Source organism: Coregonus lavaretus (assembly GCF_964263955.1).
Source record: "Coregonus lavaretus genome assembly, chromosome: 28".
In the NCBI taxonomy this organism is placed as follows: Eukaryota; Metazoa; Chordata; class Actinopteri; order Salmoniformes; family Salmonidae; genus Coregonus; species Coregonus lavaretus.
The window spans coordinates 14,750,293-14,772,753 of NC_140015.1; the positions used below are offsets into that span (position 1 = coordinate 14,750,293).

At 42.5% G+C, this 22,461-nt stretch overlaps 1 protein-coding gene across 3 annotated transcripts in view; it reads right to left on the reverse strand.

The window, feature by feature from the left end:
* The window catches only part of LOC311104307 (axin-1-like), a 28,655-nt gene extending 6,641 nt beyond the window's left edge, over window positions 1-22,014 (reverse strand). Inside the window, exons 1-5 of one of the 3 annotated variants that reach the window (XM_084146120.1) lie at window positions 21,992-22,014; window positions 15,464-16,444; window positions 8,701-8,847; window positions 7,094-7,190; window positions 1,864-2,001 (exon numbers count right to left, since the gene is read on the reverse strand). In XM_084146120.1, coding sequence (XP_084002246.1) covers window positions 1,864-2,001; window positions 7,094-7,190; window positions 8,701-8,847; window positions 15,464-16,365 — 1,284 coding nt within the window. In that variant the 5' untranslated portion in view covers window positions 16,366-16,444; window positions 21,992-22,014. Of the gene's footprint in view, window positions 1-1,863; window positions 2,002-7,093; window positions 7,191-8,700; window positions 8,848-15,463; window positions 16,445-19,630; window positions 19,789-21,991 lie in introns of those variants that run through there. The other 2 variants (XM_084146118.1, XM_084146119.1) reach the window with 2 other exon arrangements.
* Between the last annotated feature and the right edge of the window lie 447 nt (window positions 22,015-22,461).

A 22,461-nucleotide genomic window follows, 5' to 3' on the forward strand; every position in this document is an offset into this window, starting at 1 on the left:
ATCTCAATTACAACCCACATGTATGAGCTTTAGTGTCTGGTCATTTCCCAAAGAAAGAAAGGGGGTCCCAACTCACCACATTGCGAAAGAACAACTGTTAAAGTCATTTCAAAAGGCAAAGGCTATTTGTTCCAATCAGTCATACCAGCAGATGGCACAATTCCACAAAACCATGTGTTAACACATGCCGCGGCATTATCACTGCTCTGCTAGAGGGAATGTTCTTCCTCTGTGGTGTAAAGCTATTTCTCTCTACATCAGTCAGCCAGCATAACCTTAGCTCGCAATAGACCTTTGATTTTTACTACAATTAAATAGCTCTATATATTTCAAGCTACAATCCTGCTATGTTCTAGTTCCTAGACAAAGTTGCAGTCAGCCACAGCAACTAACTGTATGACATGGAGCAACTGTGCATACCATTGTGCCATTATTTCACCAGGTCTGTCTCCGTCTCTGCAACTAACTGAATGGCTAAGGATGTGTGGACCCAGTCGTCCATTCCTCTAACTAAATGACATCAGCCCCCATTGGCTCCTCACCACCTCAACCTTCCCACACACCTTTGATGGCATTTCAACATGGGAATCATTGGCAAATCACAGTGGGCAATTTATGTGGTGGAGGCTTTGATGCTCACTCCAGGTAACGGATTCCTGGGCGGGAGCTAAGGACTTTCTGATGAGGGTCTGGCTGGCGTGTGCAGATATTGGCCTGGCTCTCGGTCTCTGGCTCAGAGCAGCTGTGCAGGCCATTGCTCTGCACTCTGTTACCCTGTTCAAAATGAGGCCAGATCCAGACCTGCTGAGCCCATCCTGCTGAAAGGCATCTACTAATGAATGTGATGTACTTCGTCTCTCTCACTCACTCTCACCTCAGGGAATTGGAACGTACTGCTGCCATTGAACATGTAAATTATACATTAGGTGGGCCAATATTCAGAGCTTTGAAAAGTAAAGAGAAAAATGCCTATTAAGTTATTTATCTCTCAGTGGCACCAATGCATTGATCCTAAAGGTTCTGTATTATTTAGAGGAGAGATGAAGAAGACAAATGATTTCATCAGTCAACAGCACCATTATACCACAGGCTATCCTGCAATATTGACTCGTTCCTTTCAGACACTACTGAGGGAGTATGCCTAGACCGGATGTGACCTCTCAACCATTCAACATTGGATTGAGGCCACATTCTGTGAGATCAGGGTGTAAGTCTGTGGATGAAAACCAGGTAAGAGAGGAGAGGAATTGGGGGGGGGGAACTATCTTATATTTGATTAAGGTAAGAATATCAGTTAATAGAGTCACTATTTGTCACTCTCCTGCTTGCCTTACTAAAGAGAAACCTACCGTTCCATGATGGTGGTTCCTCTTACGGAGGGGCCAAACTACATAAAATATCTGCCTTGAGACTTAAGACCTGGCTCTGTGTACTGAAAGAGATTCCATTTGCGGTGAGCGCAGGCATTTCTTCACGCTCCAACTGACTTCAAACAAAGTCATTACAGTGCGCCAGGCTCACAAGTAGCTCAGGCTGTCTGCAGGTGTTCCATCTGATGCCAGAGACAAAGGGATCCAGGATACAGTGGGATGGATCCCTGATAGGCCAGAGCTAGACTTCTATAAATGATTCATAACGGCATAATGTCTGTTTCCCTTTTAATGAATCAATCCTTTCCCTCATTACTCAAACAATGGATAATACAGTGTACCTTCTGATAGACAGACAAACAGTGACCAGCTATAGAGAACATGGTAAGTGGTTGTTAAGAGGATGGTGGGGACATATAGAGTAGCATAGTGCCCCACCAGGGAGAGGGATCATACATACAGCAGGGTGGTATTTCTGTGGACAACAACGTACCAATCTGACTCTCTTCAGCCGCTCCTCCAGTTTCTCCTGGGCCTCCCTCTCCCTCAGCACCCCCTCCAGCCTGCTGATCAGATCCGCCGCAAACTTCTCCGGCTCCACGTGAATGTCCTTTGGTATCCGGTTTGTGCGCTACAGAGGGAAACAAATCATTTCCAGTTAATTTCAATTGTACCAGTAGTCATTAGTTGATAACATTGTTGACGTTTTCTCCTCAAGGTAAAACCAGTGGTCACTATGCTGTTCACTTCTGATGATAGAACAGAAGGGAGAAAGTGGTATAGAAGAGGAGAAAAGACTGATCAAACAAGTCTATAGTTTATCAGGGAAAAGCTATCAGGGGACCTGTAATGGAAATTAAGGTGCCAAAATAACCTCAAACCAAAGTCAAGAAGACTATTGCCCTAGTAGCTACTGCAGTATCTACAAGGTCTGGTTTGACATGGTTTAAGACTTTGAATAGTCTGATGTAGGCTGCTCTGCATAACGTATGCTGTAAGCCGCAGGCATTCATCTCAACAATTAAAAGTTTCAACATAGGGTACATCCAAAGTTGAAGAAAATGTATAGGATAGTCAGTCAAATATCAGCCATAAACAATTTTCTGTTGGTCAGAGACTTTTTTATAGCCATTAAAACAAAAACACCGAAATCAATCTCCAGATCGAACCATCACAGCGTGACACCATGCCCCACCACTACATGGGGCCGACAGCATCTGAGCTACAGGCCACGTCTGGAAAAACACAGTGGAAACTCACTGGTACACCACAGACCAGACTTAATCACTAAAAGGTGATTGTCCGTTCAAAATAATCCCCATCATTGCATGTTCGTTGAATTACAGGCAGCAGAGTGAAGTACATTTTTATCAAAGCGAGATGCTGGCTATATTCAGCTCTTAGCTGGTATTCCCAACACAACTCAAGCCTGTAAGGTGCATTGTTGTAGTAATCTAGCAAAGAGAGATTAAAGTACATTCTGGGGGATAGGCTAAATATTGTATAGGGCCGTTTTACTCAGGGACCCACCAAAGCACACAGGATGTGTACATGCTGATTACAAAGCAGGAGATTTCTCCAGCTCTGACTGCTATTCTTTCTTTGAATTCGGTTTCAGTTGGATTCATATTCATTTATCCCAACACAGGCAAAGCTTAACATACAAAAAGCCCTGAGTAGCTTTATGGCCTTTAGAAGATCTGGCTGTAGAAATTACTACACTATTGTGGCTATTACCCTCTATTAGTGAAGATTGTACACTGAGTCTACAAAACATTAGGATCACTGTCCTAATATTGAGTTGCGCCCCCTTTTGCCCTCAGAACAGCCTCAATTCGTCAGGGCATGGACTACAAGGTGTCAAATAGTTCCACAGGGATGCTGGCCCATGTTGACGCCAATGCTTCCCACAGTTGTGTCAAGTTGGCTGGATGTCCTTTGGGTGGTGGACCATTCTTGATACACAGAGGAAACTGTTGAGCGTGAAAAACCCAGCAGTGTTGCAGTTCTTGACACAAACCGGTGCACCTGGCACCTATTACCATACCCTGTTCAAAAGCAATTAAATATTTTGTCTTGCCCAGTCACCCTCTGATGGCACAAACACACAATCAACATAACCTCTCCTCCCCTTCATCTACACTGATTGAAGTGGATTTAACAAGTGACATCAATAAGGGATGATAACTTACACCTGGATTCACCTGGTCAGTCTGTCATGGAAAGAGCAGGTGTTTCTAATGTTTTGTATACAGCGTATTCAGAAAGTATTCAGACCCCTTGACTTTCTCCACATTTTGTTACGTTACAGGCTTATTCTAAAATTGATTAAATTGTTTTTTCCCCCTCATCAATCTACACACAATACCCCATAATGACAAAGCAAAAACAGGTGTTTAGAATTTCTTCCAAATGTACACTACCGGTCAAAGGTTTTAGAACACCTACTCATTCAAGAGGTTTTCTTTATTTTTCCTATTTTCTACATTGTAGAATAATAGTGAAGACATCAAAACTATGAAATAACACATATGGAATCATGTAGTAACCAAAATAGTGTTAAACAATCAAAATATATTTTATATTTGAGATTCTTCAAATAGCCACCCTTTGCACACGCTTGGCATTCTCTCAACCAGCTTCACCTGGAATGCTTTTCCAACAGTATTGAAGGAGTTCCCACATATGCTGAGCACTTGTTGGCTGCTTTTCCTTCACTCCGTGGTTCGACTCCTCTCAAACCATCTCAATTGAGTTGAGGTCGGGGGATTGTGGAGGCTAGGTCATCTGATGCAGCACTCCATCACTCTCCTTCTTGGTAAAATAGCCCTTACACAGCCTGGAGGTGTGTTGGGTCATTGTCCTGTTGAAAAACAAATGACAGTCCCACTAAGCCCAAACCAGATAGGATGGCGTATCGCTGCAGAATGCTGTGGTTGCCAAGCTGGTTAAGCGTGCCTTGAATTCTAAATAAATCACAGACAGTGACACCAGCAAAGCACCCCCACACCATAACACCTCCTCCATGCTTTACGGTGGGAAATACACATGCGGAGATCATCCGTTCACCCACACCGCGTCTCACAAAGACACGGCAGTTGGAGCCAAAAATCTCAAATTTGGACTCCAGACCAAAGGACAAATTTCCACCGGTCTAATGTCCATTGCTCGTTTTTCATGGCCCACGCAAGTCTCTTCTTCTTATTGGTGTCCTTTAGTAGTGGTTTCTTTGCAGCAATTCGACCATGAAGGCCTGATTCACACAGTCTCCTCTGCAAAGTTGATGTTGAGATGTGTCTGTTACTTGAACTCTGTGAAGCATTTATTTGGGCTTCAATTTCTGAGGCTGGTAACTCTAATGAACGTATCCTCTGCAGCAGAGGTAACTCTGGGTCTTCGATTCCTTTGGCGGTCCTCATCAGAGCCAGTTTCATCATAGCACTTGATGGTTTCTGCGACAGCACTTGAAGAAACGTTCAAAGTTCTTGACATTTTCCGGATTGACTGACCTTCATGTCTTAAAGTAATGATTTTTTCTTCGCTTATTTGAGCTGTTCTTGCCATAATATGGACTTGGTCTTTTACCAAATAGTGTTATCTTCTGTATACCCCCCTACCTTGTCACATCACAACTGATTGGCTCAAACGCATTAAGAAGGAAAGAAATTCCACAAATTAACTTTTAAGAAGGCACACCTGTTAATTGAAATGCATTCCAGGTGACTACCTCATGAAGCTGGTTGAGAGAATGCCAAGAGTGTGCAAAGCTGTCATCAAGGCAAAGGGTGGCTATTTGAAGAATCTCAAATATAACATATATTTTGATTTGTTTAACACTTTTTTGGTTACTACATGGTTCCATATGTGTTGTTTCATAGTTTTGATTTCTTCACTATTATTCTACAATGTAGAAAATAGTAAAAATAAAGAAAAACCTTTTCTAAAACTTTTCACCGGTAGTGTATACAAAAAAACAACTGAAATATCACATTTACATAAGTATTCAGACCCTTTACTCAGTACTTTGTTGAAGCACCTTTGGTAGCGATTACAGCCTTGTGTCTTCTTGGGTATGACGCTACAAGCGTGGCACCCCTGTATTTGTGGAGTTTCTCCCATTCTTCTCTCCAGATCCTCTCAAGCTCTGTCAGGTTGGATGAGGAGTGTCACTGCACAGCTATTTTCAGGTCTCTCCAGAGATGTTCGATCGGGTTCAAGAGACTTGTCCCGAAGCCACTCCTGCGTTGTCTTGGCTGTGTGCTTAGGGTTGTTGTCCTGTTGGAAGGCGAACCTTCGCCCCAGTCTGAGGTCCTGAGCTCTCTCGAGCAGGTTTTCATCAAGGATTTCTCTGTACTTTGCTCTGTTCATCTTTCCTTCGATCCTGACTAGTCTCCCAGTCCCTGCCGGTTTCCTCCAGATGTTTCCTCCAGACGAGGTGACGATTGCCATTCAGGCCAAAGAGTTCAATCTTGGTTTCATCAGACCAGAGAATCTTGTGTCAGAGTCCTTTAGGTGCCTTTTGGCAAACTCCAAGTGGGCTGTCAATGTGCCTTTTACTGAGGAGTGGCTTCCGTCTGGCCACTCTACCATAAAGGCCTGATTGGTGGAGTGCTGCAGAGATGGTTGTCCTTCTGGAAGATTCTCCTATCTCCACAGAGGAACTCTGGAGCTCTGTCAGAGTGACCATCGGGTTCTTGGTCACCTCCCTGACCAAGGCTCTTCTCCCCCGATTGCTCAGTTTGGCCGGGGGCGGCCAGCTCTAGGAAGAGTGTTGGTGGTTCCAAACTTCTTCCATTTAAGAATGATGGAGGCCACTGTGTTCTTGGGGACCTTCAATGCTGCAGAAATTTTTTGGTACCCTTCCCCGGACAATTCCTTCGACCTCATGGCTTGGTTTCTGCTCTGACATGCACTGTCAACTGTGGGACCTTATATAGACAGGTGTGTGCTTTCCAAATCATGTCCAATTAATTGAATTTACCACAGGTGGGCTACAATCACGTTGTAGAAACATCTCAAGGATGATCAATGGAAACAGAATGCACCTGAGCTAAATTTCGAGTCTCATAGCAAAGGGTCTGAATACTTACTTAAATAAGGCGTTTTTGATTTTTAATACATATGAACAAATATATATATATGTTTTCGCTTTGTCATTATGGGGTATTGTGTGTAGCTTGATGAGGAAACATTTTTGTTTTATCCATTTTAGAAAAAGTCTAACGTAACAAAATGTGGAAAAAGTTAAGGTGTCTGAATACTTTCCGAAGGCACTGTACATGCATCCCAATGTGAGGGAGAGAGTCTTGTTAAACAGGACTCTTGACTCAGCGGCCCAATTAGGATGGGAGTTCTCCTGTAGGGCGCTGCAGAGGCATGCAGGGAGGCGGGACTGCCACAGAGGAGAAACACTGCTGTCAGATGGGCTTCAACACAGACAGCTGAGGAGAGCACCATGCACAGTTTAGACAGCACACGCCTCTCCATGAGCTATTCACACACCCTACACAGGCCCAGAGAGAGATGGAGTCAGGCATCTTAAAAATGCAGGAAGGTGGAGAGATGGGAACATTTGAGAAAGGTTTCTATAATACCAGATTACAGCCTTGTAACCCGTCTTTGATGAGCGAGTGGGGTTATTACAGGTATGTGTATGTGCAGGGGTGTGTGTGCGCGCTTGTTTGTGTAGGTGTGTGTGTGTAGCTACACCAAGGTTAACTTACAGGAATATGAGGTAGTGGCACTCGCCCATTTGCTTTGGCACTTTCGTGCATCTCTCGTCGATGCTGTTTGCGGTATTTGTATGGTGGAACCCCATCTCTGGAACAAAAACAAGGAACATTTTACAAGCACATTCAAAACTAAACAACTCATGGGTTACTTTGAAGCTGCATTTACATTTCTAACGGTAGCAGAATCAACCTAAGAGAACAACAACATTTTGGGAGTTTGTGGTAAATTGAGCGGATTGAGAATTCTGGACTTAGGTTTCGGTAAATACCAGAGTATCTATACCCTGAGGTTTCCGCTGTAGCCCTACACAGCAGTGAACAACTAGAGAGCGGCGCGGTCACTGATACCAACATTATGAATTGTTTAATCCCAAGTCGCAGTGGTCCCGCTGGGTTTGATTCATCTGTGTCAGGAGCTGTGGAACAAACAGCTGATAACGGCCTCTAATCTATCCTGCTTCAGACACATCTTTTGGTCCTGCTGAGCAGCCTTTGATGTTTCTTTAACATGCGTCCCCCAGTGCCATCTCTGAACTTACAGCACAGTTCCTTTCTTCTCTTTCTCTGGCTTCCCTCTGCCAACACAACCTAGCTCCACTTACTCTTAAGGAAACATGCTGCTTCCCGCTAATGCGGAAGAAAAAAAGAGTATTGTTGTGCTAAATAACAGCTTGTGTCCAACATGGGATCCTCCAAAGGCAATGCTTATACATTTACCCATCTTGAAACAAACCATTGTCAAGCAATGTGGGCATGTCTTATTAGACGTAGGCTATAACATTTCCTTTTTATTCATTGTGTACCGATTCCTTTTACGCAATTATGAGAGCCTGTCTACTTAGCTTGAAATGTGATTAAACAAATATTAAGAAAACCTTTGTCCAATGTTGCGCATCACTCTAGTGAGAGAACAACTCATTCATTTTCTAATATCACTACCATTTATTTCAATAACCTGCTCTTTTACCGTCAATTCTCCACCATTTCCTTAGAATTCCAGGAAACTTGATTTAAAGGGAAACAAGTCAATGTCTTCAAATGACATCCTGGGCCCTGTCATACCTCCCAGTTTATAGCTCTATAATTAGCATAAGTAATGACATTATGAGCTTTCATTTGTGTGGGTAATGAACATATGGCTGTTCTCTGAGGAGAGGAGCAGAGAGATGTGTTGCTGCTTCCAGTGAGGAGACAGACAGGGGGAAATGGCACCAGTCTGCGTGCAGCAGGAGGCGCTACAGTCAGACCAGGGTCCTATTCATTCAGCACCAAACGGAAGAAAACATTCTCAAACAGAGAGGCACTACCTGAACTTGTCCAATGAGAAACTTGTTTCTGTTTTCTGTGGCAAAACGTTTTGCTACTGTGTGCCCTAATGAATACGACCACAGTAGAGCTCAGATATACTGGGAATGGATGAAATTGAAAATTACACACTTACTATTGTTTTCTATACCCACACACTCACATTTCATGAAATTGTTTGTGAAGGTCCTTATGCTGAATGGCAAGGAACAGGGAAGTTAATCTTCATTCTTCGATTGTATGTGTGCATGTGTGTGAGTGGGAGGTGATGCGGAGGCTGTGCCAGTACATACACACTGCTGTCGGTCAGGGAGAGTGTGTCTACGTCGCTGGCACTGGACATGCTCTGCTGCTCACTGTCGTTGGCGCTGGTGGCAGGGGCCATGGCATAGCCCGTGTTGACGTAGTATGGGTTGACAGGCTCCCGCCACGGCACATGTCTGAAAGAACCACAACATTCAGAGAGAGAGCATTAAGGCAAAGTCATTAACAATACATAGCACATTATATAACAAAAATCAATGATGTCAGAGTGTATTAGCACCATTAAACAATAGATTCAGGTCCACATGAGACACATGAAAGTACATTTTACGAAGGTTATTGCACTGTATTATCATAACATTAAAAGGGAAGTATGTTGTCAGTTATTCTGGATAAGAGCAGATAAGAATTGAGTGACAATGTAAATGTAATTTAAATATAAAACAAAGAAAGCCTATTCCCCCTGGGTCCTCAGATCCTCAAAAAGTTATACAGCTGCACCATCGAAAGCATCCTGACTGATTGCATCACCGCCTGGTATGGCAACTGCTCGGCCTCCGACCGCAAGGCACTACAGAGGGTAGTGCGTACGGCCCAGTACATCACTGGGGCCAAGCTTCCTGCCATCCAGGACCTCTATACCAGGCGGTGTCAGAGGAAGGCCCTCAAAATTGTCAAAGACTCCAGCCACCCTAGTCATAGACTGTTCTCTCTGCTACCGCACGGCAAGCGGTACCGGAGTGCCAAGTCTAGGTCCAAAAGGATTTCTCAACAGCTTCTACCCCCAAGCCATAAGACTCCTGAACAGCTAATCATGGCTACCCGGACTATTTGCACTGCCCCCTCACCCCCACCCCATATTTTTACGCTGCTGCTACTCTGTTAATTATTTATGCATAGTCACTTTAACTCTACCCACATGTACATATTACCTCAACTAGCCGGTGCCCCTGCACATTGACTCTGCACCGGTACCCCCCTGTATATAGCCTCCCTACTGTTATTTTATTTTACTTCTGCTCTTTTTTGTTGTTGTCGTTTTATTTTACTTTTTTATTTAAAAAATAAATGCATTGTTGGTTAAGGGCTGTAAGTAAGCATTTCACGGTAATGTCTACACCTGTTGTATTTGGCGCATGTGGCCAATAAAATGTGATTTGATTTGAAATAAGACTACTGTAGTATCTCTGTAGTAATACATGCCTTTCACACAAAACCACCCACATTGTCATAATGAATATCCTTCATAGAGGGTTTCTATGGATAGGTACAGTAGGGGAGATGCTCACTTAATTCTTATTGGAGGCATCGCATCACCACATCCTCCATCATTGACTCAACCTCCCTCAACACGTTCCTCAAACTGCTCCCTTCACATGAATTATAGATCTGGATAGGCCTCTGTTCTGTTCATCTTTAAACTGAAGAAGATCCCTCAAGTGTTCAGTACGTGCTCCCTCCCTGGGATCTCTGAAGCTCTCAGTCTTACTAGAGACCAAATCAAACCCAGGCTACTTCTGACTGGTTATCATTAGTCAGCCCATATTCTGTCCAAATGAAGAAAAATAAAATCTATTGTGAAGTGGTAAATCAGTTTGGATTAAGAGAAGAAAGGAGAGTAGTTGAAGAATGTATTTTAGTTCTACATGATATAAGTAAAGATTCTAATGTCTAGAAATGACAAATTACAATTGGTTCTCATTGAAAAGCAATGACAGTCGTGACAGAGGATAGCATTTATTGTGTCATAACTAGACTGCCAATCTATCAAATCAAATGAAGATATAAACTAGATTTCCATCCAATTGGTGACAGATTTTCATACGAATATTCCAAAATTCACAAAGAACATATGCGCATTTTCCCACCAGCAGTGTGTTTCCACCAAACTGAATTGTTGTTGATAGAAATCAGTGCATGATGACGTAGTGCACACAAAACGTACTTTTTCATGTTCCGAATAAAAATCAAATGTTCAACGTGTTTCCATCGCATTTTCAACTCTACCGATAGTTTTGTCACAAAAACTGTTGCATTAAATAGCAAATGTGACTAGACTGGTCTTGGCACGTGCGCTTTAGCCAACAGCTGGCAGATACAGAGCGGGTAGGCTCTGTGGGTAGGCTAGTCTACAATACAGGATATTACTACGGATAAGAGCGAGAATATTTGTATTTGTCAAACGGCAGTCAAGCATCGATCATCATGTCACCAGAATAAGACCCTCAACAGTTATTGGAAAGGAGCATCAAGCTCATACCGTGCACTATCACCACCCTGTGAAGTTCATCAGAACTTATTTAATCTGTAGCTTAATAAACTGCATGGTTTCCTGAGTCGTAATGGGAGGACCACACACAATGTCATCGAGTGACTCCAAGTTTACTTCGATATGATGGCTATTATATCAATAGTTGCGCATAAAGGCATTTCCACCACCATTTCTCACATAATTAAATTTTACCGACACAAAAAGATCCCACCATGTCAAATTAACAAATGATATGTCTGTGTTTATAAAATTGTACTGAAACTTCCTGTTTCCATCACAACATTTTGTTTTTATATGGTATGACTTTACTCGCATAAAAACTATGGATGAAAACGTGGTTATTGGCTATAAATGACAGGAGCTATGTAGGCTAGTTGTACTGCCTTCACATTTCACCAGGACCATATCAGGGTTGCTTACAACTATTCGGCAAAGCGCAATAAAGTAAGACAGACTATTCCTCGACAATCCCGGAGGCAAATTCCCCACCCCCCAAAAAACACAGAAACAAGCCTCACTTCCTATTCAACATAACATGGAATTAAATATAGGTCTAATCTTCTTAGAAAACATGTGTACAGTCATGTTTGCTGAACAGAGAGAGCCCTGCCCTGTCCGTCAACCATAAGTCCTATGAGCTTTTATCACTGGAAAAGAGAATACAGTTTAATACTAAAGCACTCTAGTCATGAAATTATGCTTATGGCCTTTTAGCATTTTCAGTCCATAAGCACTGTGAGCTGTAAGCCATTACATAATTTGTCCTTCAAGGGAAGTCTACTGAATTACATTTACATTTTAGTCATTTAGCAGACGCTCTTATCCAGAGCGACTTACATAAATTTTTTATACTGGCCCCCCGTGGGAAACGAACCCACAACCCTGGCGTTGCAAACGCCATGCTCTACCAACTGAGCTACACGGGGCCTCATGGCGAACATGCATGACATTTGCTTTCAGCTTACTAGCCTAAACCTAACAAAACATGAAATGTCATAATGTGAAGAACTAAGAAAACAAGGGAAAGGGCTCAGATAAGTCCTTCATTTGAAATGGTCTGCAATCTTGCAATAAAAGTGAGTTTCCATTGAAGTCTAAAAAGCCTCTCAATAAAAAAACTGTTTTGAGTAGTAAAAATCGATTCACCTCTCAAAACAGAGGCTCTGATGAGAACACTTATTTGCTACTGATGCTCTAAAAACAGCTTTGAGGAACAAAACCCACACCATGATGGCATCCCTCATGATACATTCATCAAACAAAAACAAGTCCAACAAATACGGAGCCGTCAATGCATAGAAATGTACATTTTGTGGCTGAGGTGCAACGTGGTTGTGGATAATGACCACGTTCTATGGCTGAGGTTTCAAATGAGTGGGATTCATTTAAAAGGAGGGAGCGTTCCGAGAGGAAATGCAAATGAAAGGAGCAGCTGCAGGAGGCCACAGTCTGTTTTAAGGCGTTTGCACGGCAGGGGAGCGAGCGCCAAGCAGGAAGCCTCCTTTCTACCAGGGTTTCCCCTTGACCTGGAAGCCTGCTTCCCCCTAGAAACCAGGGCTTCCAATTCTAAACCTGGCTGCGTTCTCGCTTCAGGGCACCACAGGGAAAATGTCAGTCTCCTACCGGAACCGGAACCATGGCCATCCATCCTACTGACTGGTAGTGAGGCATCTGTTTATGAGCCTCTAAGCCCAGCCTGGTTCAGCCAGAGAAGAGGAAAGGGATGGATCACGGATGGAAGCAGCTCTCGGATTACTGCAGCCTCTGATGATTATTCCCAGGCAGCACTCAAGCCCATGATCTAGAATCTTCTAATGATTGAAGCAGCAGCCATGATGTCAATGTTAACAGGATCACAGAGAGACAGCAAAGAGAGGGAGCCGGAGGACAGAGATGCTTTCAAACCAACACTGGTTTCATTATTGTTGTATTTTTCTGCTCTGTTTAGCTACAGTCTGTCAGTGTGGGTGCACAGCTGTAAATGGATCACATTTCATCACGTTTCTTATGACCAATGAGTAAGCTTTTGATGTAGGCTAGATGGCTTTCGAGGAACATGAGGAAATACCAGAGTACAACAGCAGCACTTGCCAAAACGTTACTCATACCTCTCAGAAAGCCCATCAAAACATCATACATATACCTTTGAATAGCCTAGGCCTGAAAAACTCAAATAACCTGTCCTCCTGATGCACCATGGGGCACAGTGAGAGAAGCTCAATGCTAACTCATTAGACGTAGGACCTTTTGTTGTTCAAACGATTTGAGCATTTCTTTGCGCCTAGAGAATAATGACTGTTTTTTTGTCCCTCCCCTTTACATCGGAGTGCAGCCACCCCTGGATCACCACTGATTGGTTTATCAAAGCCCTGCTCATACACAGGAACATAGGTGAAGGAATCAGACCTGCTAGCAGGTTAGTTACTCATTACATTTTCTCTACAATTTCTCTGAAGATGATAGGGTTATATAAAAATGTAGGCTATATATCTAATCTGTTTAAACCAGAAATTGTCATTGAGATAAACAATCTAAGCTACTTTCCGAGGGAGACCTAGAGAGAGGAGTGGCACCAGGAGAAAGGTTCCCCATGGAAAATGAGTCAAGGGTGAATTGAATGAGTTGACAGACAGGTTGAAATTAGTCTTTTAGAATGAACAGTTTTATATACATTTGTATTCATGCTCATCATAGCATGTAAACATATTCAGAGAGCTTTGTCTCTACAAGAACAGTGACTGGCTGTCTGAGAACAAAAAAATATCCTGCAACATTTTTTGTGCATTACTACACAACTGAAAATAATATGTTTTTCTCACAACAGAGCTGCTCCCTTTTAATTCCCTGGATTCCATGTCTTCGCACATTAAGAGACATCTGACTGGTGCAAAATTTAGTTGCACAAAAACCCGAAGGGTGATGCTAAAAGGCTATTTAAAAATGGAGGGTAATCTTTTTGTAATTTCCGCCAAATACTAGACCTAATGAAATAGTCATTTGAAAACAACCTAAAAAATGCACTGCTCTCACTAATTAAAGCCAATCATATCCAGGGGCCATAGAATACACAATCAGAAGTAGGGTGGAGTGGGGAGTGTTTGTGGTTTTAAAATATCCTAGTCTTTCATTCTGTCACATTTATAGGCCAGTTGGAAATGAGAAAAGCCAACGTATAGGCCTTTACACTGTAACTATACTAAAAACGCTGTTCAAATAGACTAAATTCAGACAAAACAATATTCCTTAGCATAGGCCAATAGCCTAAACAATGTGCTATTTCTGAGTAGGCCTATTTCCAAAATCACAACACTGGTCCTAAACTGAAACAAAGACTTGGAAATCTTACTTTTTAGTCTGGGTAATTGAAAACACTGATTTCAAGTCCTTCAGCCCTGCATCCAGAAATCTTTAACTCATTCTCTGCACAGAGAGCTACTGCATCTTCTACACATGCCAAGGTTTGTCTAAGACTGTTGTGAGAAAAGTGGGTCAACTTCTAGGGATAGAATTCCGCAATCTTCAATCTCTGCACCAGACAATACCAACAGTGAATACAGTGTCCTTAAGCACATCTGAAAAGTAAAGATGCTGTGTTCTTACATATTTCAGAGCAAGGCTATATAACGCTGCAAAATCCCTCCACATATTCATCTCACAACTGGTGATGATAGCAGCTTTGCTTAGTGACAAATATGGAACAAATTCAGAGATGTGGGAATATGTCTTTAAAAAATATTGACATTTAATTTCACAGACTTTGGCAGGAACATTTGTAGGCCTAATCCTTTGCACAGTGGGCTAAAAAGCCCAGATGCGCTGTTTCTGTTCCAACAGGACGAGGATTTGAGTTTTGTAGTCAGTCACATCTCACAATCCCATTCTGCGCATATGGAATGTCACAAGGCTTTGACACTGAAAGATTTCTGTAAAATATAACATAAGCATCATATTACTATTGATTAAAGAATGGAAGACAGATAAACAAGACTGTACTTCTACAATCCTATTTTAGTCATCCAGAAGAGAAATAAGGGAGTGCTTCCTTTTTTAGTGCCAGGTTCATTTCCTTAGACAGGGAATACTTCCTTTGACTTTTTGCTACAGTTAAACCAAAGTTCTCCATTTTCCACAGTCAAAAGAGAAATCATGTTGAGCTTTTCTTTGAGAGAATCTATCTTCCACTAGAAAAGCCTGCCATTCACAGAACACCTGCGTGGGGAACACAAAGAGCGTCTGCCTCCACCTTCTAACAGCCAGCAAATGCTCTCCCACCGACCCCTGCCACTGCCTCGCCATCACAGTCACAGGTACTTAAAGGCCTCTGCCTACACTGCATTCCTCTCATCTTAAGCTGTCCGCTGTGCTAAACTCAGAGCCTCTTTTCATCTCCAACTTCAGGCAGCACTCGCACAGAGGGGGGAGGACACAAGTTTATTTCTAATTCAGCACTTGCACAGAGAAGCTAGATAGTTATAGAGACTGGAGGAGAGAGAGAGAGACGGTGTTGGGACAGGATTTACCTGTACTCGTGACTGTCCTGGAATCTCTTGGTGCTGGTGACGCGCTGGGAAGCTGTCTCCTGAAGCAGCTTCTGAGTGAGCCGGTTGCTGGGAGTGGGATCGCTCTCCTGCTGTTCCTCCAACTCGTGGTCACATCTCCACTCCTCGTCCTCGTTCAGCGTCGGCAAATACCCTGGTAAAACCTTCCCACCCCCAGAAACAGAGCTCTGGTCGCTGTAGAGTTTAGGGCTCTCCCCCCCAGTCCTGGTGTATTCCAAATAGATGTCAGACTTGAGGAACAGTGGGTAGGTGTTCTCCTCTATCATAGTCTGAATCTCAGTCTGAGCCTGGTCAAACATGGCTGGGTCAATGTGCAGCCTGATCACACAGTCCTTGATGAAGCTCTTGGTGGCCGGTTTGATCTGTCTCGACACTATTCCATTGTTGTCCAGGATGTACTTTTTATAAATGGCTTTCGCCAGTTTCAGCTTCTTCTCCTCGCCCTGGCCCTCGTTGGCCTCGAGCTTACGGAAGCCACTGCAGGCGAACCAGAAGTCCAACATGTCTGCGCATTCCTCCTGCTTGAGAAACGTCCTGAACAGATGGATACCATCCTGGTCATCCAGGAGGGAGTGCAGGGACTCTGCCCACTTAAGGTAGGGCGGCGTGGGGGAGGCGCTGCCCTCCGGCTCATAGCCCAGGTCCAGGTCAGGTCGTCTGGGCGTGGCCGTGGAGGCCTCGTTCTTGTGGCTCTCGCTCTTGAAGGAATAGAAGCCGTGGCTGTAGGGCCGTCCATCGCTGGACACCAGCTCTCCCTCCTCCCCAGGGACCGGGGGTCTAGGGGCATCCTCAGTGAAGCTGCCCCCCAGATCCACCAGGTAACCCCCCACCTTGTTGCCCACGCTCATGTTCACAGCGTCCATACACCCCGTCCCAGTACAGCCCACAGTGCAGAACTAGCAGATCCACACCTCTACTTATGACACTGTGAAAGAAATTCTCCTGTAAGAAAAACACAAAAATATATAATGAGTGGAAGCTTTAAAAACACACAAAATGTAAACGTATTCACAGGCAATGATTCAGACGTTTATTATCTCATTTTGACAACTTAGTAAAATATAACAAACATTTGAGGCAAATTTTAAATGCATTCAATACTGAGAAAATAAAATCACAGACTGCATATACATGTCTAAGCTTAAAAGTCTAATATTTCAAAAATAAATCCTGCCAAAACAGAGATGCCATAAATTATTTCATTGCTCACATCGATAGCACCCATTTAAAGGTAAAAAAAATATTTACTACTAAGAAATAAAATTCTATATCCCCTAAAGCTTTAGCAAAGTGCATTGAATAAATCGAAGCTCATGAAAAAAAGTGATCTGTGTGTCATATGTTTACACAGATTAGCACGTTCCGCTAATGATTCCCCACAGCGATACCTTAACATCACAAGAGTCAAGAACCTATTTTTATTGTTAGGTTTCTGAACTGTGGCTAGGCTATATGTTAGTATGAATGAAATCTAGTCTATGAAATACAGAGATAGCGAAAATAAAGGACACTATTTTGGATATAGCCTAACTGCTTCGTGCCAATCCTATTGAATGTATTTCCGACTTGGTATGGTTGGCTGAAAATAACTTAAAGGAAAAGGGTTATGGACACAGTAGTAGGTGACTCTTCCTTCCATTCTATAAAACTGTCAAGTTCTTTTTTTTCCCTGTAAGTAGAGACCAATGTGCACATCGACCCCTCTTCACTATTGAAAATAAACGTAGACATTTTTCCATGTTTGACATGTGTCATGTAAAGGATACAGAGAACAGAAACTCCACTTGAGGCCACTGACGACAGACACAAATCTGAGCAGTGTACTACAGGAGCCGACCCTGAGCATGAAATAGCGTGACAAGGGCAGAGCATTCTGGAGGTTAAAAGAGGAACTGCGGGGTGCAGGCAGAGCCCAATCTGCCATGACTGTGACCATGGCTGCTGTGTATGGTGAATGCAGCCAGGCAGGCACTCCAACTGATCATATCAGAGGACGACCTTGAGTCAAATATGTTCAGTCCCTGCTGAGTCCTGGAGGAAGTGGCCCTCCCTGTGGCCGTCCGGGAACTATGGAGTGGACAGACAGGGCATTTTACACATCACAGTGCAATGAAACACTAACTATTCCCAATCTCTCCTTTTCACATTGACGGAGATGATGAATCTACACAAAAGTGTGCTACGCTCAATTCTAGTAGCAGGAGTAGTACTTCTCTTAAAATGTTACATTTCAAGACTCTCAATATCTTTAGAATGTCCTCATCTATCTAGACACCAACTGACCTAGAATTTGTCAGCTCATATAAATACCTGGGTATCTGGCACTATCATTCCACACACACATCAATAACCTTCAAGCAAAGGTCAAATCCAGAATAGGCTTTCTCTACCCGAACAAATCTACATTCACACACTCTGCTAAACACACCCTGGTCCAGATGACAACACTCCCCATCCTGGATTACGGTGATGTCATTTACAGTATGGCCCCAAAGTCCACCCTCAATAAACTGGACGTACTTTACCACTCTGCCATAAGCTTTGTCACTAGTGCCCCATTCCAAACCCATCATTGTGACTTATAGTCATCCATTAACTGGCCATCCCTACATGTACGACATCAAACCCACCGGCTCACATTCATATACAAATCCCTCCTCGGCAAGACACCCCTTTATCTCAGCTCCCCACCACCAACAGCAACCTGAGATCCAGCAATTACATAAACCTGCCAATCCCCAAGACTCTCAGTATCTTTGGTGAAAATGCTTTTCAATTATCTGCTGCTTGAGACTGGACCATGGGGTTTTTAAACACTGAAACTAAGCTCTTTTGAGCCAACTGGTACTTTTAAAAACAAACGGTCTGAGATTTTAACAGATAACTGCATGTGTTTTCCCCTGCCTCTTAAATGCTGCCCATTACTGAATCTCTTACTGACTGTTTTACTGGCTGGGCATTATGTGTACTTTTGACTGATGTGTCTATGATATTGTTTAACCTATTTGTGTGTTAAACGTGCTGCGTCTGCTCCGTGACAGGTCGTCATTGTAAATAAGAATTTGATCTTAATTGACTTACCTGGATAAATAAAAGGTAAAACATATATATGTCTATGTTTATATACAGTAGGTGTGGACGTTTGCTAATGACAACTGCTTTGACCACTGGGAATTAGTTTTCAGCCAACTATTCATAATGATTTGTACTATCAACAAAATGTTAAGCAATTTGTCATGTCAATATCAAAACACTAAATCTAAGTTTACCTCTTTATTGCTTTAATTCAACGGCTCAATTTAAATCAGGGGGGAAAGCTTAGGTGAGAATGAAAAACGAAGCCTACAATGAATTCACAACTTTCACTGTGTACAATACCAAAACAACACTGCTGGAATCAATTAACTTAGCAACATAGCCTTCCAGCAACAACGTAACAAACATGCAGAAAGCTAATACGTTACACTGTAACAAAAAAAAGTAACAATATTGATGCTGGAATTCTATTAAACCACAACGTAGCCTACGTAGTAGCATATTTACCAAAATAGCAAGATCACATCTAACAAGAACAGGCTGTGATATGATTTCAACTGTGAACACGTAGATCATGCAAGCATTATCATGCGCACATTCACAAATACTGTGTTGCTGTCTTCAGCTTCGTAATATGCACGTACATTTCCAAAGATCGTAATCTGTCGCTACTATAACTGTATTACTACACCCATTCCCTGCCATCCCTAATGCTTTGAAGTGAGTCCCACATTCATTGCATTCATGTCTTGGCCTCTGAGTATGAGCAGCACAGCAGCATAAACGGATGGGGGAGGGGAGGCAGAAACAAACTCCGTACACACCGCCAGGCCCTTCCGCAGCCGACCGACTAGTACACAACTTTGCAACACTATTTGCCTATTAAAATGTAAGTATCTTAGGTAATGAATGTTCAGAGATGTTCACAACCAACACCCCACAATTTTTCAAAATCGATAAAAGACGCAGCAGAGCTAGAACCCTCGATCTCAGAATTGACTAGCGCACACACACAGCAAAGCGATGGCACATATCATCTCCGGCTACCGCAATCCCAAACCATGAGCTGAAAAAAAGTGCTCTATACTTCACCTGTGAAAACCTACTTGCCGTTTTCGAGTGCATCGGGAGTTTTTGCTTGTACGGCTCACTGTGAATCGTGTCATAGATGCGAATAGCAAGAGTTTAAAAATAACAAAGAAAACAGTCCGTTCTCCACCTCTCCATGTCTCTCTCACTCCTGTCTGTGTGGTGGTTCAGAAGATGTACAGCGCCACGAGCGTTCAAAATACATACTGCTGCGTGTAGAAGAAATGGAATGGGGGGGGGGGGGGGGGGGGGACCTGAACTGGAGGGAGAGGGATGAGGTGCATTCTCTTCAAATATTCTATAGTGTAGCTAGGCTTTCTCTACCCTGGCGACAATATATTTTATCACATGTATTGAAGACAATAAAGACAACCTGATCAAACCATCTAAACAAATCAAAAGCCTAGAATGACACATCTATACCGTTATTTGGAAATCCGTTGGCAGAAAGGGTCAAATGAAAACGCTCATATCAGGGAAATAATTAACAGAGATAAACATAACATTTGTAAGGAGGAGAGGAACAATGCCGCATGTAAAAGCAGATGATGTGTCAATAAGGGACAGTAGACCACCTGTCTCTTTACGAATGCTATTTGCAATACTTTCACAAGGACTGTTGCCAAGGACATGTTTTGAGAATATAGATTCAAAAAGGCAAGTAAGAATTTAATGTGGTTGCCATTTCCCCTGTTCTTTTATGTATAAGGCTGGCACAGAATAATGAAGAATGGGGTTATTGTGTTTGCCTGCAGTAGTTAGTTTACTTTGAAAATGTCAGTGAAACATCAATATCAACACACAGGGAATATGAACGTGGAGTGCAGCTTATCTACCATTAACTGCCTTAATGTTGAAGGACCCCAGGAAGAGTAGCTGCGCTAATGGGGATCCTTAATAAATACAAATACAAATACAAGAAGAGAGCCAGAGAGAGCTCTATTATCACCATACAGTATGTGCACTACATTACAACAGCCAATGAATGTATTTATTATATCTTATCATTTGAATCTATCAGCTCTGCCGGAGTTTACCAAAGAGAAATGCAGGGTGGTATGTTGGTACTCTTTAACTCTTCTAGCTCTCTTTTCACAGCTTGTAAAGAGATAAAGATCAAAGGTATTCCTGTGATTGTATTCCTCCACCTGACCAAAGGATAGAAATGCTTAGACAAAGTTAATGCAGGTGGCTTTCAACTTGCTATTCTAATCTTTAGCCACCTTTAAGAAATACACAAGGGAGTAAGAATTAACATTTATTTTTACTGGAATGTATATTTGCAAGGGCAATATGTGTTTTGACTGTGTATCACACTTTGTGTGTTGATCTAGACCTGCAAACTAGCTGCACACACCTGCAAACAATCAGGTCTGTAATCTCAAGGCTTTACTGTACTGAGATCAAAGGCCATTGGAATGCAGAAAGCCATTACTGGTCTTGATGATTTGATTAGATTAGATCATTCAAAAAGTACAGAGAATGACTGTACATATTTTTCAACTACATTATATTTTAGGGGGGCCTGGATTTATGCCTTCACTGCAACTGAATGAGCCAAGACAAATCTGGCATATGTGCAGCCCTTCAAGAATTGGAGGTCCTTGTGTTGCGTAAAATGATCAGAGTAAACAACATCTTGAGGTATACTTAGTTACACCCTGTGTTGTTGTAACCTGGTTGAGGTTAAATATGACTGAATGTCATAACTTTATACTTCAAGGCACATTTTGTTAAAGAGATTCTCCGGGTACTTTTGTATACTTTTTAGCCAGTAGTTCTGAAAGTAGCACTGACGAGCCAAAAGTGGTCCCCGAAAATTATGTACCACACCACATATGTGCAGATATGTGCACCAAGTCATTGCTCTCTCTCGCTCGCTCTCGCTCTCTCTCTCTCCTGTGTCCACTGAGCCGTTGGGCATTTGATTGACAGCTAGGAAGAGGCCTGCCCAGCATTGTCCAATGAGATTGCAGGGCAGGCCTCTTCCTAGCTGTCACTCAAATGCGAGGGGCTACAGCTCATTGGCTAGACTCGAATTGGTAGTGGGCTGGCCCACGTGGAGGGAAATGTAGGGAAAAGGCTGTACAACTTCAAGAAAACAGTCGCTTTTAAACTAGGGATTTCGTAAGACAGTAATTCTGCTCATAGATTATGCATGTATAACTACACATTGACACATCCAGCCCAAAGCAGGAGGTTTAAATAATACTTTCTTAGTTGGCAAAGTACCGGAGCATGTCTTTAACATAGTCAGCTCAATAATATAATTTCTATTCAAGGAATGACACATTTGACAACCCAAAATAATCACTTCTGGCTGAACAAATTGCTTAAAAACAAATAATTTTTGTGTGCACTTACAAAATATAAATGTGTTTTGACCTTGCTCAGGCTATTTGCTGGTATTGTGGAAGATCATATCTTTCTCAAGTTATCCTTTCTTGTTCAAAAACCCTTTCACCTCCAATGGCAAAAAAATTCAACAACCGTAAGGTGTGTGTCATGTCCTGTAAATGATCTACTTTATGTGATTGGCCTGGAGCCATCTTCTTCTGAGAATTCACTGTGACCTCATCCTTTTTTATTTGACTCTTTTTATCAGGTCAAATATATATTTATTGTCTTGAAAAAGTAAGATGGACAAATACGAAAGACTCTGAGAAATAGGTCGTATGAAGTGTCAATTCTTGTTATATTATTTTGAGTCTTGTCTTTGAAGTGCAGATTCTATGCCACCATGGTGTGCTTCAATATACACAACTGTGCAATACAAATAAGATAAGGGTGAATTCGTGGGAAGGTCAACCTGAGCATGTACAAATAAAGTTAGT